We start from the raw sequence: 26,722 nt of genomic DNA, 5'->3' as shown, positions 1-26,722 counted from the left end.
ACAAGGGGCTGACTACTGGAGAGCAAGCAAGCGCCATGCTCTGTGGAGTCTTGAAGGCATTACTTAGTGGAGTAAGGATGGTAATAGAGACATTTAATTATCTTCCCATCTTAGATACTGAACAGATGTTCCCACACTCAGTGAGGATGTAATAAAAAGGACCTATGTGGGCTGCAGCAGAATGGATTTAAGTCAGACCACAAGAAGGACTTTTTGCCCGAGTTTGGCCTGCCCCACTCCAGACTGTCTCACGAGGACTGGGTTATTGGTCTCTCATTCCCATCCAACCCTCCTCACCCAAGCCCCAGTAAAAAAAAAAAAAACAAAAAAACAAACAAACACCCATTGCCTAGAGCAGTACTTGGGCTGAACTAGGGAAGCTGAACGGTGGTGAGACAGGGACAAGCTCCAACTCCAACGGTCTTGATTCTCCAAACAAAGCACCACAGCAGTGGGTGTAACTCTGGGCTGTGCGTCAGGCAGCCTTTCCGGCCTGGCCCTGTCTGGGGTGTTTATTTTGTTTGTTCCTGGAAGCTGTTGCCCTGATGGACAGTGCTGGGGACGCTGATTCCATGGGATTTGTTAGGGGAGGGCCAGCCCTCTCACCCCTTCCCCAGGACAGATGGGCCCCATCAGCCCTGCTGAGTTCCCGAAGAGGCAAGCATCAGCCCTCCTTGTGTTTGTTTGAGTTGGTGTCACCAGTGGTGATCCAGTCTGTGGGTGAGGGCCGGCTGTGGGAATGCAGGGGAGTAGTAGGGGGGGACACAGAGCCCAAGGCAGTCTAGCTTTTCCCCTCTCCACACCAGCTGCCCTCCCTTCTCCTCACCCACTTCTAGGCCCATTTTGGGGCTGTTCCCAAACCACAGGCTCATTCATAGCTCAAACCAAGTCTTTTCTGTCTGCAGTAGCAATTGCTCTCCGTGGCCCCACCTGTTCAAAACAGGGGAGGGAGGGCAGCCCTTTGATGCGTTCCGGACAGAAGAATAGAAAGTTCCCAGCAAATCAAGGAAGGTGCTATGGGGTTAAAGGGAGAGAAAGAGAATGACAAGTGGAGCTGGGCTGTTGAGCTGGAGGAAGTGGGTGAATGGGTCAGATCTCGTTTAGTGGCCTCTTGGGGAAAAAGGGTGATATACTCCTGTTTTCTCTCTGAAATATTCCTCCTGAGGCTTGTGGTGGGATCCAGGGTTAAAACTGAGTGAAGAGAAAATATTGCCTTGAGAAACAATAATGACTCTGGCAACCCACCTATTCTTTAGTAGCCCATCTCAATTGACCTTCTTTTAATTGCTCATATTGGACACACTGGAGACTGCAGTGTGGGGAGAGTCATCCTCTTACTTATCTTGGCCTTTGGCTTCCCACTGCAGACAGCCTGTGCAGGTCCATCCGGGTTGGGGAAGATGGTTTTAAAAGGTTCATTAGTTAAGAAAGGCCCTGGAGCCTGGAAATAAAGGGTTTCAGGAGGAGGGTAGAGGGTGGGATCTTCCTCCCCAGACCTCACTATTGGGAATGAGGATTTTTTTAGTTACACGGGTCTGACTAGAGCTGTAAACGTTACTCAGATTGCTCACTATGTCTCTTCCCACAAGCCCCTCCCTGTCACCATCCCCATGCTGTCAAACCATATCTTCGTGGACCAGCCATGCAGGACATCCCTCTTAATGGGAGCATAAGAGTGTTGTCTCAGACCCTTATTTTGTTAGTTTATGTTTCCATGAAGCTCTTAATGTTTATTAAATAAACAGACAATGAGTTTGTGTGACATGCCCACAGCTTCTGTGTATGTGACACATGCCTAGCCTGAGTTCTGGGAGTGTATGTCACTTTGGCCTTTGGCTGGGGAACTGGTGATGGTGGGAGGCCACTCAATTACTCTCTCCGCGACTGTATAACTATTAATACTTCTTCAGAACTGTGGGAAATGGTTCTACTCATCAGCTTTATGGAATGTGGGTTAGGGAGAGGGGACAGAATGTCTTCAAGGTCTGGATGCTAAACGTACCCCTTCCTTATTCCCTCCCAATGCAGAAAAAGGGCTGGGATGTTCTGACAGGGCCATCTCTGCCTTGCAGGTACATTGGGGCACTGGGGGCACGAGTGATCTGTGACAATATCCCTGGTTTGGTGAGCCGGCAGCGGCAGCTGTGCCAGCGTTACCCAGACATCATGCGTTCAGTGGGCGAGGGTGCCCGAGAATGGATCCGAGAGTGTCAGCACCAATTCCGCCACCACCGCTGGAACTGTACCACCCTGGACCGGGACCACACCGTCTTTGGCCGTGTCATGCTCAGAAGTAAGAGCCTCTTCCATCCTGTTGTCAGCTCCTTCCCTTTCTGTGCTGGGAGTGGTGAGTGGGAAGAGTAGGCAAGATCTCCCCTCTCCTCTCCCACACAGTTTCATAATCAGAGGAAGAACTGTGGGTGGAGCCCAGGATATAATTGGGAACAGACTCTTAGCACCTTAGATTTGTAGACAGGGGCTCCTCTAAATCCTAGTGCTCTGGGACAAGACCAAGGTAAAGCATTCCCTAGAACCTCCATCTTTCTCCCTCATTTTCCTTGTCCTCCCCAATCCCCAGCTTGGGAGGCTACCATGTACTGTAAGGCTGAGGTCTATGATAGGCCCTCTGTTCTTAACACCACCATCACTACCATCACCCCAACACTCCCAACACTACAGTAATGGGAACAAAAGATAAACAGAAAGGTGATATGTAAATATTTGGAGAGTCAGTGGCTTGGCCTCAGCTCAGCAAAAAAGCTAAATAGAGCTAGACAGTAAACTAGGAGAAAGGGAACAAGATGGGAATCTGGAGGTGTCAGGCATACAGGGGCAATAATTCATCAGTCTCCAAGAGCAGGGAGGGAGAGCAAGCAGGCAAGGGAAGGTAGCATGGATCTCTAAACAGGCTGACCCCTGGGCTGGGGTCTCCATTGTGGGGGAACTGTCCAGCAGAGTGGGCCTGAAAAGGCCTGGAATGTGGACTAAGGCAGGCTTAGCTGAGCCAGTGCTGGCACTCAGTGGGAGGGGATGATTCACCACGAGACTTTTCAATGGATGGACACAGGGAATTTGGCAGGAAACAAGAGTATAGGTCAGCTCAAAAGGTCAGATATACAAAGAAGTGGATAGAGAGTAGTGAGGGCTGAGGGGAAGAGGTCAGATACTCTGGGGAATGCTCTTGGAAATGAAAGGCACCTTGAATAAAGGGGGTGTAGGGGTGACTCTGGGAAAGAAAATTAGGGAAGAGGTTTCAGAGTCAGAGGTTGTATGGGCTGAAGAAGGGGACAGACATGGCCCTCTTTCCTGAACCACACCTCTACAATTCTCTCTTTAGGTAGCCGAGAGGCAGCTTTTGTATATGCCATCTCATCAGCAGGGGTAGTCCACGCTATTACTCGTGCCTGTAGCCAAGGTGAACTGAGTGTGTGCAGCTGTGACCCCTATACCCGTGGCCGACACCATGACCAGCGTGGGGACTTTGACTGGGGTGGCTGCAGTGACAACATCCACTATGGTGTCCGTTTTGCCAAGGCCTTCGTGGATGCCAAGGAGAAGAGGCTTAAGGATGCCCGGGCCCTCATGAACTTACATAATAACCGCTGTGGTCGCACGGTCAGTACTCATGTCTGTGTAAGTACACTCATATTTGCTGGGGGTGACCAGTATGTGTGACCATGGACTAAATAAATGTGAAGGTGGAAGAGCTGAAGGCTTCTGGGTCACTTCCAAAAGTGACTTCCAAAAGTCACTTCCCCAACATCCTGGGACAGGAGCACTAAATGCAAGGGAGCTTAGGAATGCCTAGGTTCAACCAGGTGCGTGAAGAGTCTTCACATAGGTGGAAAGTAGGAAAAGGTGGAGAAAAGAAGTAACTTTTTAAGAAGGAAAATAACTGCCTTCATAAAGACTGAGAGGATAAGAGGTTGTTCTAGTCAGTTCCCTGGTATTTGAACATCTTCTATGTGCCTAGTACTATGCTGGAAAATGGCACACTACTAAAGTAGAAGGCATGGTACCTGGCACTCTAAAACATGAAAAGTAGAGGATGTGCAAGCACACTGTCATCGTGAACAGAATCCTGTGGCTCTGAAGTTCAGTGGGCTGTCATGAAAAGGAAAGCACTGTTGGTCCAGGAAGATTTCCTGGAAAAAGAGTTTCTTGAACTTGATCAGGAAGAATGGGTGGGATCTGATGTGGGACAGAACAACCAAGAGCTCAATCGGCCAACCAGGGCCAGGTCCAGCCTATCTCAGAGCACTCATCTTTTTGGCCCTAGGGATGACTAAAATGTGTCCTGACCAGCTACCTCTCCCTTGACTGCCTTCCCCCTCCCGCAGGCTGTGCGGCGGTTTCTGAAGCTGGAGTGTAAGTGCCATGGCGTGAGTGGTTCCTGTACTCTGCGCACCTGCTGGCGTGCACTCTCAGATTTCCGCCGCACAGGTGATTACCTGCGGCGGCGCTATGATGGGGCTGTGCAGGTGATGGCCACCCAGGATGGTGCCAACTTCACCGCAGCCCGCCAAGGCTATCGCCGTGCCACCCGGACTGATCTTGTCTACTTTGACAACTCTCCAGATTACTGTGTCTTGGACAAGGCTGCAGGTGAGTAAGGAAGGCAGGCGGGGACATGGAGTCCCAGTTATTAGTGCAGGCACCCCTGGTTAATCATGGTCTGTTCAGTCTCAGGAGTTAGGGAAGGGGGTGCTGTGGGAGGAGGCAGTTTCCTCTCCACGTGAACACCTGGTCATGAGATTGTTGCAGTCCACCAGGCCCAGTGCTGCCCAAGTAGAGAGGAGGTTACTTAGCTCCTTGAGGCCTGAGGTCATGCATTGCTCCTTTGTATCCCAGCATCTGGGATACAGTAGGCATTATTCAGGGTATGTTTAACTTAGTTACCTGTTTTCAGTTTTAAGCAATGTGTAGGCTACACAGAAACATGCGATGCAGCCCTAAGCCTTTGGCTCTTTGCAATCTACTTAAAGAAATGAGACATAATGGGTAGACAAATGCAAAGAGAGATGATTGGAGAAATCAATAAAAGTTTATTTGAAAATGTAGGGAAAAAAAAGAAACTAGAATTTAAACTGCTCCTTGAAGTGTAGGGAGTATCTGGATAGCTTGAGAGAAGAGTGGGCAATTTCTTATCAGAGAGTAGTAGGTGGGAAAGCACATGACCTGTCCCGGGGACAGAGAACAGATCAATCTGCTGGGTAAAGGTTCCCTCTAAGGGAAATTAAAGCTAGAAAGACGTCCTTGAAAGGCTTTTATCCAGTGTGCTGCCACTGAAGATTCTGAAACAGCTGAAAAAGAAATGAAGAAGAGATCCCTACCAAAGGCAGGTAAAGCAGCAAATGGTTGTTTTTCAGTCCGTTTGAGGTATTTGTGGTGGGATTCTTGGAGGTGCTGGAAGGTGATATGGTTTTTCCCCAAAGGAATGAAAGTTACCATCCTGGCTCACATTTCTGATTCAGATAAGTTAAACTAGGAACATGCAATGCAGCAGAACTCTTCTCCTCTGGTTATTGTCGTGGGGCTCCCAGGCTCTTTTCTACAGGCTCAGCAGTCAGGACTTGGGTGAAGTGGAGCCAAAAAACCTCAGCTATCTTTGGTACTGTTTTCACCCATCACTGTCATTCCTGGAAGAGTCAAGTGGCTTGGAGTAAAACTGGGCACAGAAAAAGGGTGGGGCTCTACCCAATTAATGAAGAAAGTAGTCTGTATACTTTGTAGGGTGCTAGAAGAAAAAAAAGTTGGAGCCCTTCTGATTTTCCTAGTGATTTACTGCCACTAAGTATACTTTCCTCCCACTTGGTCTAATTCAGAGGGTCACTCTCTGGATACCTAGAAATAATTCCATAACATCTGAGGTGTAAACCTATACTACCATACTGAAAATACACCTTTAGGAAAGGAACTTTGGAGTTAGGAGGAGGATAAGTCAAATGTGTGTTGGGATTTAGGCCTCCTAAAACCCAAAGTGGGGCCTGGAATTCAAAGAATATAAGTCATCCCAGAAAGAATATAGAGCCAGGAATTCCCTCCAAAGCAGTAGAGTCCAGTTGAACTTTCTGTGATGATAGAAATGTTTTCCTATCTGTGTTGTCCAATACAGTAGCAACTAGCCACATGTGATTACTGAGTACTTGGAATATAACTAATGTGACTGAGGAGCTAAATTTTTTAGTTTAATTTTCATTCATGTAGATGTAAAAGACCATATGTGACTAGTGGCTGCTACCCTGGACAGCACAGCTCCACAGTGTAGAAGGGGTTTTTGGTGCCCAAGAGGACTTAACACCCAGCCCTTGGAGTTAGGAGACTAACATATACAGTAGACCTAGTCAGTCCACATTCCAGACCAGTGGTCTCCTAACATTCTGGATCCTTTACTCCTATCATTAAAACAATTTGAGCATATATCTCCATTATATGTATATTTATTTATACCTGTGTTCCACTATATGAATATGTATATTATAAAACATAAATATTTTAAATTGATGAGATAAAAAAACATAGAAGTTCTAGCATTTTCCTCCCCTATCCCAGTGACATGTGGAGGCTAATGCTGTAGAAATCAGTTAATCTATTCTCCGTTTTGAACCTAGGCTAGTTAGTTTCCCATCTCTGGATCCTTATTAACCATGGAAAAGGTTAGAGTAGATGCTCTCATGGGCCCAACTCATCCAAAAGTCTATTGATTTTATGATCTGTTGGCAGGATCTCTTTTGCTAAAATCAGTCAGAATGAGGTTCTAAGCATTCCCTATGCATAGGGAAAACATGATCCCTATCCTAGAGTTTCCACTGTAAGGGGAAGGGATAATGCTTAGGGATAATAGTAATAATAACAATGCAAGCGATATTACTTAGGAATTCCTTAGGAATATGCCTCCAGCCAGTCATGGTAATCAGTTCACCTCTTCAGATGAATAGAGATTATATCTAACAATCTATTATTGTGCTTATTTTCATATGAGAAACTAAGTTAATGTTTCATTTTGACTAAATCACACAACTAAGAGTGGTAGAACTGGGATTTGAATCCAGACGATATGATGTCAGAGCCCATGCTTCTTTTTTTTTGGAGGCAGAGTTTCACTGTCACCCAGGCTAGAGTGCAGTGGTGCAATCTTGGCTCACTGCAGCCTCGACCTCCCAGCCTCAAGTGTTACTTTCACCTCAGCCTCCTGAGTAGCTAGGACTACAGGCTCATGCCCACGGCACCTGGCTAATTTTTTAAGTTTTTGTAGAGACAGGGCTTGCTATGTTTCCCAGGCTGGTCTTGAACTCCTGGACTCAAGCATTCCTCCTGCCTTGGCCTTCCAAAATGCTGGGATTATAGGCATGAGTGAGCCACTGTGCCCAGCCCAAAAAAGCGATTCTTATATATCTTCCTTCTGAGAATGTGGATAAGGGTATCCAGGGCAGCTGAAGAGATAACTTTGTTCTCACTCCCTCTCTTCCCCAACCCAGGTTCCCTAGGCACTGCAGGCCGTGTCTGCAGCAAGACTTCAAAAGGAACAGACGGTTGTGAAATCATGTGCTGTGGCCGAGGGTACGACACAACTCGAGTCACCCGTGTTACCCAGTGTGAGTGCAAATTCCACTGGTGCTGTGCTGTACGGTGCAAGGAATGCAGAAATACTGTGGACGTCCATACTTGCAAGGCCCCCAAGAAGGCAGAGTGGCTGGACCAGACCTGAACACACAGATACCTCACTCATCCCTCCAATTCAAGCCTCTCAACTCAAAAGCACAAGATCCTTGCATGCACACCTTCCTCCACCCTCCACCCTGGGCTGCTACAGCTTCTATTTAAGGATGTAGAGAGTAATCCATAGGGACCATGGTGTCCTGGCTGGTTCCTTAGCCCTGGGAAGGAGTTGTCAGGGGATATAAGAAACTGAGCAAGCTCCCTGATTTCCCGCTCTGGAGATTTGAAGGGAGAGTAGAAGAGATAGGGGATCTTTAGAGTGAAATGAGTTGCACTAAAATACGTAGTTGAGGCTCCTTTTTTCTTTCCTTTGCACCAGCTTCCTGATACTTCCTTGGTGTGCAAGAGGAAGGGTACCTGTAGAGAGCTTCTTTTTGTTTCTACCTGGCCAAAGTTAGATGGGACAAAGATGAATGGCATGTCCCTTCTCTGAAGTCAGTTTGAGCAGAACTACCTGGTACCCCAAAAGAAAATCTTAGGCTACCACATTCTATTATTGAGAGCCTGAGATGTTAGCCATAGTGGACAAGGTTCCATTCACATGCTCATATGTTTATAAACTGCTGTGTTTTGTAGAAGAAAAAGAATCATAACTATACAAACACACATCCATTCTCTCTTTTTCTCTCTACCATTCTCAACCTGTATTGGACAGCACTGCCTCTTTTGCTTACTTGCTGCCTGTTCAAACTGAGGTGGAATGCAGTGGTTCCCATGCTTAACAGATCATTAGAACACCCTAGAACACTCGTAGGATAGAGTAATATAGTAAGTCTGGCCAGGCCTTGTGTTGTTTTGTTTTTTTTTTTTCTTCCCATGCATTATTCTGGAGGTTAGCCAGGTTTGGGGAAACACGGAGTAAAGGAAAGATAGGCAACTCATGGATGGTGGGAGAGCAGGTAAGCAGGTCTGATCTCAAGGGCCCACATGAGGCATCAGTATATATTAGGCAGGTAGGGATCTCTGGCTTTGGTAATTCTTTATGAGAGGATCCTAGCCTTTGAAGCTGGGAGCAGGAGTCAGTGGCTACAGTGGGAAGGGGTGCTGCGGGTTGGGGCCAAAGTGATACACAGCTTAGAAGGCAGCCTTCCTCCATTTACTCAACAAATCTTTATTTAGTGACTCTCCAAGTCCTAGTGATTATCATTGTTCACTCCACATTTGGCTTAAATAGAGGTGGGTTTCTTCTATGCTATTACCCATTGCCTAACTAGGTTTGCAGTAGTGGAATCTCCAGAGATAGCAGGCTTAGTAAGCTGGAGGTAGGACATGAAGTCCCCCAAATCTTGATGTCCTATTTTTATGTGATTTGGGCAGTGGTTATCTTTTGCCTGTTGATATCTTAAAGCAGCAGAGTGGTACAGAAATTTGCAGTTATGACAGACCTGGGTTAAAAATCACAGCTGTGCCATTTTCTTTTGATATTTTGAGCAAGGTAGCTAAATTTTCTGAGCTTCTATTTTCTTATCTGTAAAATGAGGATACGTACCTATTCTTTTTTTTTCTTTTTATTTATTTCTTTTTGTTTGTTTGTTTTAGAGATAGGGTCTCGCTTTGTTGCCCAGGCTGGAGTGCACTGGCATGATCATGGCTCACTGCAGCCTCAAATTCCCAGGCTCAAGCAACCCTCCCACCTCAGCCTCCCCATTAGCTGGGACTACAGGGCCATGCCATCATGCCCAGCTAATTTAAACAGTTTTCAGAGATGGAGCTCACTATGTTGCCCAGGCTGGTCTTGAATTCTTGGTCTCAAGCAAACCTCCCACTGCAGCCTTCCAAAGTGCTGGGCGTACAAGCGCAAGCCACTGTGCCCAGCTGTCAGACAGAGTTTTAATTATGCCCCAAACTCCAGCCCGCAGATCCTCTTCACCAAAGCCCCTGGCTGGTCTAGCCCATCATGACTTCTCTAGGAACAGTCCTTCTTTAGGACTATAAAGTATTAACAAAAGTCTGTAGATTAAGGAGCCTGCATGAAGAATTCTGGATACAGGCCCCTGTCTTTCCCAAGTTCCTCTCCAACATCCCTTGGGGTCCTCATATGTTTTTGAAGCAGCTTCACTCTGCACAGGCAGCAGGAGGTTGGGGGAGCCATAGCTCTGGGCCACAGGGGCAGATTTATTTGGATGATAGGACTAATATTTGTGTAACCTGCTGAGACCTGTGTGGGAGAGTTTAGGGTGGTTTTTCTTTTGGTGAGGGGATTTGCTCCGGTTTCACATCCATTAACACAAAACATGAGCTAGTCAGGGCCCTTGTGGTCTGCGGTAAGGGGATGCCTGTGGAGAAATGGGCCTGAGTGAGTCAGGCCAAGAGAATGTCTTCCTTCAGAATGGAGTCAACTGGATAACTGATGAGCCAATGGCGGGATTAAGGAGGGGGAAATGGGAGGGGAAGAGAACAGCTGACATCTTGAGGAAAGCTTTGGGGTAGTGGAGAGGTAACGGGGTCATGGTCAGTCTGAACTCAACAATAGGGCTGAATGAATTTACCAAAGGAGGCTGCCTTATATTATATGCCAGGCTGCTGGGGAAAGCCTCAGGTCCTAGCCAGCCCCTGTCCTCACAAGAACATGCAGGTTACCACATAAATAATGGCATATGCCTTCCATGGGAGGTCAACCTGACTTAAATCTACCTATACCCTATTATCTATTCTTTGGTTTTTGGTTCTCATCCCTGTGGAAGGAAATGGGCCTCTTCTGGCATCTCATGCTACTCTGCTTTTCCTTGGGCTCCAAATTCTAGCTCATAAAGATGCAAGTTTTGCAATTTCCTATAAATGGTTAAGAAAAGAGCAAGCTGTCCAGAGAGTGAGAAGTTTGAAAAGCAAGGTGGATAAGTGAGAGAAATGATGTCCATTTGAGCCCCACTACAGAGGTTATGTGGCCCCAAAAGGAATGATGGCCAAGCAATTAATTTTTCCTCCTAGTTCTTAGCTTGCTTCTGCATTCTGATTGGCTTTGGACAACTGGCATTTAGTCTGCATTACACAAACAGACACTAATTTATTTGGAACAAGCAGCAAAATGAGAACTTTATTTGGTGCAGTCAGGGCTCCATATAGTTCCCTCACTCTGCTTCTAATCACCCCTTCTCCCAGCCCTCTTCTATTTGATAGAGGTCTGTCCCTCAGATCAGCAATGTCTTAGCCCCTCTTCTCTCTTCCATTCCTTCCTTTCTTCTAACTTTTAATAAACGTTTAGGTATAATACATTACAGTAAGTGCTATTTAGATACAAACTTAAAACCTACTATATATTTTAAGGATCTAAGAATCCTTTAGAGAAGGCACATGACTGAAGTACCTCAGCTGCACAGCCTGTAGCCAGTTTTTTTAATGTAAAAGTAAGAATGCCAGCCTTAACCTAGCCCTGCAGATAAAAGCTAACTTTTATTATTACCAGCCCTGAATAATGGCACTAATCCACACTCTTCCTTAGAGTGATGCTGGAAAAATAAAATCAGGGGCTTCAGATTAAAAAAACAAAAACAAAAACAAACATTGCCTGGCCCTGAGGGTCTGTTTGCAAAACTACCTGTAGATCTAATTTCTGAACACTCACTGCTTCATTTCTATTCCTCCTGTTGCAGGGAGTAATTTCTTCTCCTTTCTCTCACTTCCCTTATCAAGAACACCAACCACTAAGTCTTTGCCAAATTCTCAGACCCACTCAGGACACGAGTCTCTACATGGCTTAACAGAAGAGAGATAATTAGAATTTTTTTTCCTCAGTCTTTCTGAGGTTTTTATTTAAATGCACTCAGTGGTCATAGAGCAGAAGCTCAAGCTAGCTGGGGCGAAGGGAGGATGCCAGGGAGAGTATGTTTCTCATCCCTGGGAGGCATTCAGCCTAGCTCCTGCAGCCAAATTACCGCACCAGAGAACAATGTGATGCATTCCTGGGCAGGTCGGTGGGACCCTGGGCGCCTGGGCCTTGTGGAGAGAGGTGCCAGACACAGAGCTCTCCGTAAGCAATCCTGCAGAGCCGCCCCCTGGGTGCAGAAATGAAATACGGGAGAGCTTCACATTACACAGAGACCTGTAGCTCACACCTGGTTATTGATGGCCTTGGTGGAGGCCTCTGCCCCGACCCTCCACTTGGGAACTGCCTGCTACTACGGGGGTTGGGCATCTTTGAAGCAATGTTGGAAAACAAGAAAGAGATGCTTCCTTTTCACTCTTTGCCCTCCCTGTCAGCCTGAGCACAACCATGAGGTTACACACACACACAGAGGTGTACATACATAGACACATACAGAACTTCTCTCAGGCTGCATAGGACTTCTGCTCATCCTCCTCTCCCCAACAATTAAAAAAAAAAAGCAATTAGATTTCGATCCAGTACTTCAAAAAGGATACCAATAGGGTCTAGCTTTAATCAAGGAATATCTACAAAGTTACATTACCAACCTGCAGGCAATTCTTTGGTTTGGGGACCAGAACTCCTCTGGTGGGTGGTTGGGGAAGGATGCAGAAAGGGCATGGTGAGGAGAGATCAGTGGTGAAGAATTACCACCAAAGCAGAGTGGCTGAGCCTGTATAAGTTTGCAAGGCTGGTTCATGCCAGAGATAGTGAGATGTGCATCCTATGTGCTGAGAATGATGGGGCAGTCTCCTATGACTGCATGAGGTATAACTGCCAAGCCTACTGCTCATGACCTGTGGTTGTTTTTAACTCTTAACTGGGTTAGAAAACTGCAGAGCTTTGGAGTCCAGGGATGATCTCCATAAGAGAGAAGCACTGGAAAAGACCAAGTGGTGGCTTTATTAGGGTAAATATATCACAGTTGCTACAGTGAATTGAGCTTTCTCAGAAGCTATTATTTTCTTTGGGTGATTGGCAGGTATAGGGCAATAGCCAGTGGGGTGTCAGTAATATGCCCTGTCCCTGACCTCAAAGGTAAAGGGATAGAAAAGAGAGGGCATTGACAAACTCATTTTCCCACTTCCCACTCATGGCTTATATTATCTCTGAGCATCTTTGTGGCTATTCCTCATTTACTTAAGATGTTTTAGTCATTCTGGATTTGCAAATGCAAGGCAAGCATTCTCCCATTGGCCCCCTAACTGTTAACTATCCTGGCTTAAAATTTTCCTTTGCTCACTTCCATTCTATGAGTATATTGACGGAGCAGCTGGACATTAGAGTTCTTTCTCTTTGACCAAATGAGCCAAAATGCGGTGACTTTACTTCAACCCCAACAGCCCCTGTAAGCAGCCCTGGCCAAACAGAAAGGCTAAGCTGAATGAAGAAAAAAGGAAGACAATTTCATCTACAGTTGTCCTTTTTGACAGCTTCCAAGGTGGGGTTTCCCCAGGAATAACAATAATGTTCATAAAAGCTTTTTCATAGGCAAAATGCTTTAGCATATACGTAATCCTCACAACAACCCTGTGAGGTAGGGGTTACTGTCACTTTACAGATGCTGTTCAGAAAAATTTGGTGATTTGTCCAAGGTCACATGAACAGTGTGTGGCTCAGCCAGAACTCAAACCTAGGTCTTCTGACTTCAAATCCTGTGTATTCTCCTCAATGCCTGAGGATGCCCAGGGTTGGGGGCACCAGAGTCCCAGCACCTTCAAAACAGAAATTGATATAAAATGTTCAAGCCCTATAGGAGTCCCAGGACAGCCAGGAGAGTATATCTGAGCACAGTTTACAAAGGAACAGCCTAGGCCCTCCTGAACCTTATCAACCAATGGCTCTTTTGCCATTTCTGCCACTATTACCACCAGTACCACGTGACCACTATACAACGTATTCCACATTTAAACAACTCTGGCTCCTAATTCTATTCCTTTTTTCCCCTTCAGATTAACATTAAAAATTTTGTTTTATCTAGTCCTTTTGAAATTATGCTAAATGTATAGACACAGTAGAAGCAGTCATGACAGAAAATTATTAAGGCTTCGGGCTTTGAAAGTATGTATTAGAGGCCAGGCACGGTGGCTCATGCCTGTAATCCCAGCACTTTGGGAGGCCGAGGCGGGCAGATCACGAGGTCAGGAGATCGAGACCATCCTGGCTAACATGGTGAAACCCCGTCTCTACTAAAAATACAAAAAAATTAGCCGGACCTGGTGGCGGGTGTCTGTAGTCCCGGCTACTCGGGAGGCTGAGGCAGGAGAATGGCGTGAACCCGGGAGGCAGAGCTTACAGTGAGCCAAGATGCGCCACTGCACTCCAGCCTGGGAGACAGAGCGAGACTCCGTCTCAAAAAAAAAAAAAAAAAAGTATGTATTAGAATTTTCTTTGTGATTTCACTCCTTTTAAAAATGATGTCAACTCCTGGGTTAGGAAAGCAAGATCAGGGAATAAGTGTCCTAAGAAACTCCCATCCCAGGCCAGATAGATGCCTACCTGTGGCCTGGTAAAGGTCCTGGGATCTCAAGCTGATGCAAGCAATTTGTGTACACCAAGGCAAGGGGTCTCAATCCTGCAGAGAAACCCCTGTGAGATGAGGCAGACAGCAGATTTTCACTTGATCAAACACTTGCTGCTCTCAACCCCTTTGTTTTCCCATCCAAAATTTGGACCTCCGTTTAGGCACAAGACAGTGAGTAAGAGCAGCTCCAAAAGATGACATATGCAAGGGGAACTCTTCTGTTCAATCCTGGAATGTTTTCTGTTAGAGACAGCATAGGCTACCTATCCCACTCCTGCACCCCAACTGTTAAGACAGAAGGGAAAAGTACAATGTTCATCAATCATAGATCTGGGATGCTGCAGCTCCCTGACCTGGGCCCCTACTTGAGCTAGGAGAACACCTCATGAAAACAGTCTACCTATAGTCAGGACTTCCCCAAAGCAGACTTTTCTTTTTGGTCCATCGATCTTGGCTCTCACTGTTCTCCCTGCTTCCCACCCCCAACTGCCTCTGCATGTGGGCTCAGAAGTCATCATCTAAAGAATTCCATTGCTCACCTCCTGCATAGCAGCACAGCCCCATGAGGCCACACACCAGATGGAGGGGATAAAAGTACGAGGTCATGGCTTCTAGCAAGAGGCTTTTTCTTAAACTAACCCTGACTCCTGAAAAAGAGGCAGAGCAGGAGAGTGTTGAATGAGCTGCTGATGACAGCAGCTTCACAGGTCTTGTGTATAAAGGAAGGAAAAAGCTAACTTGGCTTTCCATGGAAATTTACCTACTCCAATTTTCAGGTCTACTCCTGGTCTCACATCTACTTCTTGAAGGTGTGTAAGAATGCAGAGATTGTCAGGCTAGAGGGTTAACTCCTTCCCAATTGTAGGGATCTATTCAGCAGGCTGCCACACACATGCTGAGGTGGAGGCCAACCCTCAACACATGCACTGCTTCTTTAGGAATGTAACTATGAAGTAAAAGGAAACAGTAAGGAAGGTGAACTGGAACTCTGGGGAAACTGAAAAGGTCATCAATAGGCCTTCAAAATATTTGTGTGTAATAAGTAGACACAAGAGGCTGGAGGAAGATGATCATTCCTAGAATAATTATGCTTACTGGGTGACAATATACAGAAGCAACAATTATAATAAAATGAAACAGTTTAATGGACTAGGAAGCAGAATTCTGAGAATAAAGGAATTAGGTCAATGAGATTAATCAGAGATGGCATTCCACAGGAGGTGATTTTTGAGTTGAATTTTTAAAAGATAGCTTTATATGTTTTATGAACTGATTGAGGGCAGTCAGAAGAAGGCATTCTAAATAGAAGGAACTGGTATGTGCTGAAACTTAGAAGCAGGAATGTACAAGCAATATATAAGGAATTTCAAGCAAGTACACATTATATACACTGGGGAATACAGAGAAATTAGAATGCTGAATCAGGGCTTAAATAATGTGAGGTGACTGTGTGCACCTAGACTGTCAAATGGTTCAGCATCCCCTATAGAGCCACATAGTATCTTGATTTATGTCAGTAAACATCAGGGCACCTATGGAAAAGCACAAGGATGAGTCCATTTGTTACAGACCCAGGGACTAACAGAGATCTACACTGTAAAGTTCAACAAAATGCTACATATCATTAACTACAGCTCCTTATCATTTGAGATTCTGGGCTAAGTAAGAGATATCAAATATCCTATCCAGTACTGTGATACATTAATGTAGGCTTACAGGCCCAGAACCTGGCATAAATCAAGCCAAAGCCTTAAGAAATTAGAATGTGAAAAGAAAATAATTTAAAATAGAAAATACTTGCTTCTTTTCCTCACTCCTAAACTTAAAACTTGACGGGTCCTATATATTCTACTTGGTATATTGAATTTTTGCAGCTAGCAGATTTATCGTATCTGAGGCCATAGTGAATAGAAGAGCTGCAAAAGAGCTTTAGAGACTGCAAAACCAGCTCACTAATAAATGAACTTTATTCTAATTTACTACCAGGTGCTGAAGTAGCAGCCAAAGAAGGAGACAAATTCTGACTTCATGATCTCTAGTTAGGTGTCTATTTTCCTTCATTTGCTAAAGGTAAAAATTGCTACTTATGGGGCTTTTGTCATACTTCTTAACCAAACTTCCCTAACTTCTGAGGATAAAAACCATAAGTGCAATCTTGTTCTTCCAAAGCAGTTCCCTGGTGCCACTTTCAGAAACAGTATTGAACTGTGGGTCTGACCCAGTGTGGCACTGAGTGTGTGTGTGTGTGTGTGTACACTGAATAAGCCAAAACGTGTGCCATATTCTAGGTTTCTGCTTTACTTAACTGGCAAAATTTGGTGCTGGAAGGGAGGCAGCCACAAAACCAGTGATAGCATTTGTTAGTATCATCTTAGTTCTCTTCCCTCCCCTAGGTAGTTTATAAAGGGTGATTTCTGAAACCCTTCACAAAAGAAAAGCTCAAGGGTTTACATTCAACTGTGACAGCACTATGAATTCATTAAGAAGCATGTTTAAGGTTGCACTGTAATTTCCCTATGTAATACAAGCCCATGGAATCTGACATAAGCTGATTGCTCATGCTGGTTGTTTTATTTACATTTCTGAATGGAAAGGATTTCAATACTCATAAAATATCTAACTGGCTTATTTTTCATCTGTTCTCCCAGAGAAGCTATTATAAAATAGGCATAGAGACAGAAGTCTCAACTTGTATAACTGGTTAAGCAACCAGGGAAATGTTATTGCTCAAAATGCAATTTTAAAAAATTCAGTATGGAACTTGAGGCCAAAAAAACAGAAGGTTACTCTCAATGCCATCCAAAAGATAAAAGTTAAAAAAAAAAAAAGGTAACTATGCTCATTATCTTCAACCAAGTTCTATGGAGGTGGTACCTTCACAGGAGCTCAGTGGAACTGGGGTTTACTTACATCTTTTTTCTGGGAACCTAATGTTAGCAGACACAGTTGCTAGTTTGAACAGGAATGCAGATGAATGGATGAAAGTGGGCTCCCTACCACCCAGAAATATGAATGTGCCTCCTTACCAATAGGCTACAAATTAGACCTCTGAATTAGAAGATGCCATCATGCAACTAACTTACTATCTGGAGATGTACATTTTGTTAACCTAGGCAAAGAATAATAATTTCTGCTTATTCCAGTAGGTGTGACAAGCTCAGAGAAGTGAGTGACAAGCTAGAGAAGTAATAGTCACCAACAAAGTAAATTCCAAAGCCAAATCCCCAGTTTTCTGCCTCCAAGTTGTTCAAATAGTTTTTCTTCCTTTCTTCTACTGCAACACTAGGTTAAATCAGTATATTCTACAACTCTCTAGTATTATTATAATGTTTGCATGAGTAGTTTAGAATTTAGCCTTGGGCCTGCTCTTCTCCTGTATATACTTTCATCATTTCACCATATTTACTGATTACATGCCTAATTTGTATAAACTCAAGGAGAGGTTCTGTGCCTTTTGGTTTGTTTTTTGAGATGGATTCTCGCTCTGTCACTGGGGCTAGAGTGCAGTGGCGTGATCTCAGCTCACTGCAACCTTCCCCTCCCTGGTTCAAGCAATTCTCCTGCCTCAGCCTCCCGAGTAGCTGGGATTACAGGAGCCTGCCACCACACCAGGCTAATTTTTGTATTTTTAGTAGAGATGAGGTTTCACCATGTTGGCCAGGCTGGTCTCAAACTCCTGACCTCAGATGATCCACCCACCTCGGCCTCCCAAAGTGTTGGGATTACAGGCGTGAGCCACTGCACCCAGCCTCTGTGCCTATTTTAAAACATATATCCCAAAGTCATATCCCCAATGATCCAGCTAGTCTGTTACTTTAATGAGACAGCTCAATAAAGATAGGAAATATTTTTTCAGTTACTTAAAGAGAAAGTAATACTGGTGATTCTCCCTGTAAAGAGGTAGAATTGTCAAAAATGCAGAATTGATCAGCAAAACCCAGCTATAAAGAAAGGGCAAAAGGAACTTTATTTTACTGCCTTATCCCAATATCCTTTTATTTAGTTTTTTAATTAACATGATGTGTGCCTATTTTCAGAATCAGTGACTGCCAGCTGCAGCTCTTGACATTATCAAGTGAGCTCTGGAAAATTCTGGGTAGCTCTTTCCTATTCTCTCACATGCCCAAAGAACTAAGTAATTTTGGTCCTAACTCTTACTATTCTATTCTGCTTCACATGAAATCACATTGTTTCATATTGAAAACCAGGATGGCTATTAGTTCTTATTAATCTGTCATTATTAGGAATGAGAGGATATAAAATAGGAATATAAAATGTATGAGTGTAGAGCTTTTGTCTTAAGGCAATTACTCTGTGAATCTGAGGTGAGACATTTCTTAAATTTTGAATTGTGGAGCTCTCCATTTTTTGATAAATTCTATTCATATAAACATTATAATAAATACCACTGCTTACAAAAAGATGAATTCCAGCTGTTGGGTATAAAGATGAAAGTACTCCACGTCACATATTTGAAAAAGAATAAAGATATCTCTTTCTATATGTTCTTGCTTGACCTACCAAATAAATTCTTCTGAAAGGAAGCATACTCTATTAGTCTAGATTGACCTTTTGGGTCACTATATCTTATGGGAGCCATGTGAAAATAACTCACCATTCCCTTCCAGTCAAATAAATGAATATTCAAGGATGAACTAATCTATTGTGGCAATAGCTTCTACCTTACACTAATACATCTTCATGCCCACCTCAAACCCCCTACCACTAGACTATGAGTTACTTATGAACAGGGATTATATTTTATACTTCATAGGTACCCAATGAATTTGAAACACAAAGACCTGTTATATGTTATAGAACAATCATTACCATATTTTAGCATGTTATAGAACAATTAAAACCATGTTTTAATTTGCTGAGGCTCTTTAAAAATCTAAACTTTGAAAACAAATCAAGACAGGCCCTATTGGAGTCCTTCCATTCAATAAGCCAACATTCAAAGAAGACTCTTTTCAGGTTATCCAGGACTCTTGAACTGCATGTTCTACTGCAGTTTTTGTTTTTTGTTTTTTAAAGATGATATTACAAGAGCTAAAATTCACCAAGGGCAAATTAGTAAGAAAAGTCTTCACAGCTAGGGCTTAGCCAAATTAGAATCCCTGGGCTCGCAATAAGGGCTAAACCCCTAAAGGGATCAGAGTCTAATAAATAAAAAACATCCAGCTGAATTTTATCAGAGGGCAAAGTTTCAACTTTGAGTGCCCCAGCAACCAAGGATGAATTATGCATAAGATTAGTAAAGTGCCTTCGTCCACACCCTAGACAGAGAACATTTTTCTATCTCACTGTGACTGAAGGAAAACCAGCAATGTATTTGCCTGCCAAGAACAGCTGTGGCTGTACTCTTGATAGGAGTCTAACAACACTGTCGGATTAAAATGTAATTGTAAAGCTGCTGCTACCTGGGAGTAAAAGCATGAACTCTGGCTTCAGAAAGAAACTGGGACTGCAGCATATTGAATAAATGAAGACAAGAGCTGGCATGTTCCTAACAAAGAGTGTGGGAATGTGCTCCCTTCTCCAACTGTCCCCTAAGCTGCATCTTTCTCTCTCTGTCACGTTGGTCATCTGCAAGGGTGTTTAAAGGAAACATAGCCCTTTTCTACACTTTGAACAGTACATACATGTTTTATTTCTAGAATGCTTGAAATTACACAGTGAGGTCAGAAGGTGATTATGTGATCTGCATTCTCTGAATATCCTACTCTTAATTTTGTTACGTATTATTGAATCCCAAATAATTTCTCTTCTTGAAGCTGGCTACTGTCAAGACGGACCTAAGACAATCTTAATGTTATTACAGAACAAAGATAATTTTATGATTTCCTCAAATTCAGATAGGACATCCAATTAAAACCCAATATTTTATTGAGGCCTCATGAGCATTAAGGAACACACCCAAGTTTCCTACCTATTGATAAAATTACTAGAAGTGCCTCTGCTACCTAAAATTCCTACTTTAGGGAAAAAACTTATAGATTACGATATTTTAGACCAAAAGTTTATTATGTTTAGTTTATCTTTCCCCTATAATCCTTCACAAACTTGCCCTTTGATTTTGAAAGAAGACTGATATTGAAACATAAGGTACACATTTATACTTCATATTAAAACTTTAAAAAAGTAACTTGAGAGTCAAATTCCCTCTGAATCATTACAAACCAGGGCTGTTTCTTTAGTATTATTGTACATTTTAAGCACTTAGAGAGGCTGAAGTCCTTTATGCAGTAACGTGGGTATGCAATGTAAATGACCAAGCGGCATTCTTTCTTAAGTAGCTAACTAGCAAGAGGAATCACATTGGAATGAATCAGTTTAAAAGAAAAGCATATGTGCGTTATTTTATTTTTATTTTTTTTGAGATGGAGTCTCACTCTGTTGCCAGGCTGGAGTGCAGTGGCGCGATCTTGGCTCACGGCAACCGCTGCCTCCTGGGTTCAAGTGATTCTCCTGCCTCAGCCTCCCAAGTAGCTGGGACTACAGGCACACGCCACCACGCCCAGCCAATTTTTGTATTTTTAGTAGAGACGCGGTTTCACCATGTTGGCCAGGATGGTCTTGATCTCTTGACTCATGATCCGCCTGCCTTGGCCTCCCAAAGTGCTGGGATTACAGGTGTGAACCACCATGCCCGGCTGCGTTCCTTATTTTTAAGTAATTAATTTACATATATATGTATGTATGTACCTATTTATTTAAGACAAGGTCTTGCTCTGTGTCCCAGGCTGGAATGTGGTGTTGCTATTATGGCTTACCATAACCTCCAACTCATGGGCTCAGATGATTCTCCTGTCTCAGCCTCCTAAGTAGCTGAAACTACAGGGGTGCGCCACCATGCCTGGCTAATTTGTTTTTATTTTTACTTTTCATTTTTATGAGCTCTTACTACTATAATTACTACTGTAATTGCCCAGGCTGGTCTCGAACTCCTGGGCTCAAGCAATCCTCCCACCTCAGCCTCCCAAAGTGCTGGGATTACAGGCGTCAGCCATCATGCACAGCTTTCATTCTTTATTTTAAAGCACTGGAGTTCATCAAACAGACTTAAACTGTGAACAGTACTCCCAGGCAGCTTATTTGCCCACTGATACTTGTCTTTGCAGTAAACATTTCTCCAATCTAAGCACCCTTTTTATTTTCCCGACAATCCACATCAGCATCTTCATTTAAAACTCTTCTCCAAATTTAACTCTTTTAAGAAGATTTCTCTAGCAAGCCAATGGATACCACCACTCTGTCATTCTCTATTCCCTCAGCATTACTATCTCTGGTATGAAATTTATTCTTTTGTACTCACTTCAGTGTAAGTTGTGAAGTGATATACTATTGAAATCAAAAGTATGTATCATGACTAAAAGTAATAAGCTATCTTATCAATTGTGTAATTTCAGGCACATCACTTAACTTTGATGACTCAAACTTTACATCTATAATGTTCCCATGGTTTCAGTAAGTCTATGTTCCAATGGCTCCAGTAAGAATAAATGAGAATATAAGTATAATCTCTTTTAAAAAATGAAGCACTAACTGAAGTCTGAGTTACTCTTGGTTTAGAATTGTAATATATTATGTAGCCTTACTAATTTAGTTCATTTGATTGGTAGGGGAAGGGAGCCAAACTCCACCAAGAAAAAAGCTAAAAACTATTCCTCAATATTATAATTTTCTTCTGTACCCCATGATTCTCCCAATTTAGAAGACTATGCTGGGTCTGCAAGATAGAGATGTTTTCTAAAACAAAGATCAGTGTTTCCTATTGTGAATTATAATATCACTAGGAGAATGGGTTTCGAATGAGTGATTTATATCAATATCTAAGCACAGCTCTTCTAAAAACTGCTAAGCACTCCACGTGTCCCAAGTGCTAATGATTAAGCAATAAATATATCAGTAGCAGTTAATGACATGATGTCCTAAACTTTAGCAATGAGATTTTCACTTTGAGGGGGGAAAAGATGATTAAACATATGTGAAACAAATTCTGGGAGAGCTTCTGTGAACCTCATACTTGACAGGCACATGTTAACGGGAAAAAAGGATGCTTTCTACAAACTTTAAAACTGAATTAAACCCTGGGGAAGGGATATACACATGTGTTAAAAAGTATATTGTTGGCCGGGTGCAGTGGCTCACACCTGTAATCCCAGCACTTTGGGAGGCCCAGGTGGGTGGATCACTTGAGTTCAGGAGTTCAAGACTAGCCTAGCCAACATGGTGAAACCCTGTCTCTACCAAAAATACAAAAATTAGCCAGGCATGGTGGTACATATTGTAGTTCCAACTACTTGGGAGGCTGAGGTGGGCATATGGTTTGAGCCAGGAAGGTGGAGATTGCAGTGAGCCCAGATGGTGCCACTGCACTCCATCCTGAGCAACAGAGGCAGACTCTGTCTCAAAAATAATAACAATAATAATAAGTACATTGACATGGCTGGGCATGGTGGCTCAAGCCTGTAATCCCAGCATTTTGGTAGGCTGATGTGGACAGATTGCTTGAGCTCAGGAGTTGGAGACCAGCCTGGGCAACAAAGTGAGACTCCATCTCTATAAAAAATTTTAAAACATTAGCCTAGCATGGAGGCACATACTTGTAGTCCCAGCTACTCGGGAGGCTGAGGTGGGAGGATCACTTGAGCCCAGGTTTCAGTGAGCCGAGATGGCACCACTGCACTCCTGCCTGGGTGAGAGAGTGAGACCCTGTCTCAAAAAAAAAAAAAAAAAAGTACATTTTCCTAACTTTTATTATTTTCTTTCCCCCTTAAAAGAGCTCAGTGTTTAGAAAATCTGGATGAATAATAATACCAGCAATTTCACAAATTTCTTAGTGTGGTTCTTTTTGAAGGAGAAAAACAAGGATGAAACATGAGAAATACCCTTCTAGGAGGTAGAGAACGTCTTTTCTCTTGATCCAAAATCCCAGTTAGTAAAGAAAATTAAAATTGAATATGCCAGACTGCCCAAATACTTTAGATGCACCAACAATGGAACAAATATGTAAACATTTAAAAATTTTGACCTGTCACACAATAGGTTTATTTTATTATTTGTATTATCTCTGGGAAACAACTCAGATTTGTAACTGTGGAAATAGCATGGTTATAGAATATTTTACAAAAATGTAGGTTTAGTTACATTTCAAAATGTTTTTAAAACTATTAGTTCTTACAAACTAAAAAAGTCTCATAGCTTTGAAAGTAATCCATTTTCAAACAAAGTGAAGAAATTTATTTTAATCATTAATTTCTGAATGTGGCCCTAGGAATTTAATAAAGAAGTATACAACTATCATGTCACAGGTTATAATAATGGAAAACTCAGAACCTTTAAAAAATCATATATTTTTCAATTGGTATACATTAATATATAGTTATAATTGTTTATTAACTCCCCCGGTTCTGAAGATCAATCTTTTCCCTGAAAAAAAATGGTAAGAATAGTGGACAAATCTTCCCAAAAGTTTTGTTCACTTTTCAGTAAAAGACACTTGGCATTTATATCTGCTTATTCTTTTAAAAATGTAATTTGGGAAGAAAAATTTTAATTATTTTTGAGAAGGGACTAAAGAAACCCCAGTGAGACATTCTGTAGAGAGGTTCTTTGTTAGTGTAACATCTGACCTTCTATATCTTTGGAAATCATGCAACTTGGCTAATGTAGTCCTTAAAGAATTAATCAAGCAGATTGTAAGGCCCTAGTTACAGTGGAGCCAGCCAATTATGAGTTGCTCAGAAATTCATCATTGGCATGTCCAACCACATTTTCCCACATAAAGATTAGTAGAAATATGTGGAAACAAAGCCCATTCCCACCACAGCACAGCTACAATATGCGTTCAGTAAAACAAACTTCAACAAAGTTTTGCTGGACTAAAACAATTTATTTGGGAATCTCTGATTCCTACCTTTACCTGTAACACCCTTTTCTGCCAAAATTGCAAAGACTTACCCCGTTTAGTTAAAACCCAACTAGGGACTTTTTTTTTTTTGAGATGGAATCTCGCTCTGTTACCCAGGCTGGAGTGCAGCGACACGATCTCGGCTCACTGCAACCTCCGCCTCCCAGGTTCAAGCAATTCTCCTGCCTCAGCCTCCCAAGTAGCTGGGATTACAGGCAAGTACCACCACGCCCAGCTAAATTTTTTTGTATTTTTAGTAGAGACAGGGTTTCACCATGTTGGCCAGGCTGGTCTCTAACTCCTGACCTCAAGTGATCCGCAGGCCTCAGCCGCCCAAAGTGCCGAGATTACAGGCGTGAGCCACCATGGCTGGCCCCAACTAGGGACTTTAATATTTAAACACACTTCTGAATTCAAAACACTAAAGTCACATACCACAAGTCTGAGTTTATCAGTAAGTTAGTGAAACCCCCAAGACCATCTTTAAGTCTTTTCACTGTTGTGATAACACCCTCCCAATCCTTGCTAAGAAGAACACTTTTCTTGCAAGAGAAATGAAAGGGGCCAGAGTAGAAGACTGGTTCTCTAAGGAGAGGGCAGTGCTGTTCTTAAATAAAGAAGCTCCTTTCAGATAAGCAGAATCAGATTCCAGTTCAGTTGGTTTGCTGGCTACCCTTACTTTGAACTCTCATATTTAATCCAGCAGGCTTCAAAGCAGGTGAGAAAATGACCTACCACTTAAAAGCAATTTTTCCTTTTTCAGGAATTCTGGCCTTAGAGAATATCAGCTCTGATATAAGCACATTCCACATCTCCAGGGATTTATGCAACACTTTTTCATTGCTCTGTGTCTAATGTCAGACTAGGTTTTCATCTCAGCCAGGAGAAAAATCAGGGGAAAAAAATCCTAACTTGCAAAAAATGAAGCCTATTCCACATAGCCTTATACCATGCAAAAAAAAGAGGCACTAAAACCATTAGCCATTCTAGTTCATTCCGTTTCATTTCTCTAAATCTGATGTACAGTGAGAATTATTTAAAATCAGTCTCCAGTGCCTGGCCTCACAGTAACACAATTTTTTTAACAAACGCATTTTAAGAAATTCAAACTCAATTTGCTCTGGCATGTGAGCTATTACGAAAAGATATTAGATGAGAAAGAGACAATGATAACAATAAAGAAATTTAGGAAATTTTTTAAAAGTCTGTCTTCTGAAATAGAACAAGTATGTCTCAAAGATTCTTCACCAATTTCTACTTTATTTGGCCATCAAATATCTGAATTAACTGGAAATGCTAACACAGACAGTTTGCAACTTACCAACAGGTTCTGTTCTACAAGGTAGTTTGCCAGTGCCTAGAACCTGAAACATTTCTTCACTTTCTACATTCATATACACATAATGTGCCAGAAGCATAGTATTACAGTATTTTTTTTTTGAGACAGGGTCTTGCTCTGTTGCCCAGGCTGGAGTGCAATAGTGAAATAATGGCTCACTGCAGCCTCTACCTCCCAGGCTCAAGCGATCCTCCCATTTCAGCCTCCTGAATAGCTGGCACCACAGGTGCACACCACCACGCCTGGCTAATTTTTTTGTATATTTGGAAGAGATGGGGTTTCACCATGTTACCCAGGCTGGTCATGAACTCCTGAGCTCAAGTGATCCACCTGCCTTGGCCTCCCAAAGTGCTGGGATTACAAGCATGAGAGCCATTGCACCTGGCCTACTAATAGTGTTTTTAAAATTATACCCAACCACCATTTATACTACAGTTTCCAAAACGCATGGAAAAATGCGTTTTGAGCTGACTGTTAGGACATATCTCCTTTAAACAAGAAGGGGGTAGGGTTTCCCACTATTGCACTTTGGTGATGATGATGACAATAAAGGTAGCAACAACAGCTAACACTCACCTAGTTTTTACTGCGGGTAGGCATAGTCCTAACACTTGCATATTTTAAAGTCATTTAACACTCACCAAAACCCATGAGAAGTAGTAGTATTCTCATTTTACAACTAAGGGTAGAAAAAGTTAAGTAACTTACCCGAGGTCGTACAGCATTGTTTCAGGGCTAGAATTCAAAGCAAAGCAGTCTGTATCCAGAATCTATTTCATAACCACTCTGCAATGCTGCCTCTTTTCCACCTTGACAAGGCAGCACTATCGAGCTGTTCTAAATTCCTCTTATTGGGGGTAGAGTACAGCAAGTTTCTCCAAGCTTTAAATGTATATATAGGATCACCTGTGGATCTTGTTAAAATGCAGATTCTGATTCAGAAGGTCTGGAATGGTGCCTGAGGTTATGCATTTTTCATGAGCTCCTGGGTGATGGTGATGCTCCTACTGCATAAAGCACACACTATGAAGTGGTGAAGAAGTGTAATTTAACCCTCTAGTTCCCTTGCTGTTTGTCTGTCTATAAAGGCATCTACACATTGTGTTTATAAGCTGGAAACTGGCTGGGTGTGGTGGCTCACACCTGTAGTCTCAGCACTTTGGGAGGCCAAAGTGGGCTGATCACCTGAGGTCAGAAGTTCGAGACCAGCCTGGCCAACATGGCAAAACCCCATCTCTACTAAAAATACAAAAGTTAGCTGGGCGTTGTGGCACGTGCCTGTAGTCCCAGCTACGCGGGAGGCTGAGGCAGGAAAACTGCTTGAACCTAGAAGGCAGAGGTTGCAGTGAGCTGAGATCACGC

At 42.9% G+C, this 26,722-nt stretch overlaps 2 protein-coding genes across 10 annotated transcripts in view; one reads left to right on the top strand and one right to left on the bottom strand.

Annotated features, from left to right (window-relative positions):
- Positions 1 to 17,323, top strand: part of WNT2B (Wnt family member 2B) — a 62,424-nt gene extending 45,101 nt beyond the window's left edge. For 2 of the 3 annotated variants that reach the window (XM_003267986.4, XM_012500512.2), the window contains 4 exons: positions 2,073 to 2,293; positions 3,338 to 3,615; positions 4,341 to 4,605; positions 7,479 to 17,323. In XM_003267986.4, the coding sequence (XP_003268034.2) occupies positions 2,167 to 2,293; positions 3,338 to 3,615; positions 4,341 to 4,605; positions 7,479 to 7,708 (900 nt within the window). In that variant the 5' untranslated portion in view covers positions 2,073 to 2,166 and the 3' untranslated portion in view covers positions 7,709 to 17,323. The remainder of the gene's footprint in view (positions 1 to 2,072; positions 2,294 to 3,337; positions 3,616 to 4,340; positions 4,606 to 7,478) is intronic. The other variant, XM_030824836.1, reaches the window with a different exon arrangement.
- ST7L (suppression of tumorigenicity 7 like) overlaps positions 10,740 to 26,722 on the bottom strand; it is a 103,629-nt gene continuing 87,646 nt past the window's right edge. For 4 of the 7 annotated variants that reach the window (XM_030824830.1, XM_030824831.1, XM_030824835.1 and 1 more), the window contains one exon: positions 11,438 to 13,296. In XM_030824830.1, the coding sequence (XP_030680690.1) occupies positions 13,198 to 13,296 (99 nt within the window). In that variant the 3' untranslated portion in view covers positions 11,438 to 13,197. Of the gene's footprint in view, positions 13,297 to 26,722 lie in introns of all 7 variants that reach the window. The other 3 variants (XM_003267987.4, XM_003267989.4, XM_030824833.1) reach the window with 1 other exon arrangement.

This window comes from Nomascus leucogenys, chromosome 12 (genome assembly GCF_006542625.1).
Source record: "Nomascus leucogenys isolate Asia chromosome 12, Asia_NLE_v1, whole genome shotgun sequence".
Classification (NCBI taxonomy): domain Eukaryota; kingdom Metazoa; phylum Chordata; class Mammalia; order Primates; family Hylobatidae; genus Nomascus; species Nomascus leucogenys.
The sequence above is the reverse complement of the archived record's forward strand: the minus strand, read 5'-3'. Positions and strand labels throughout refer to the sequence as shown.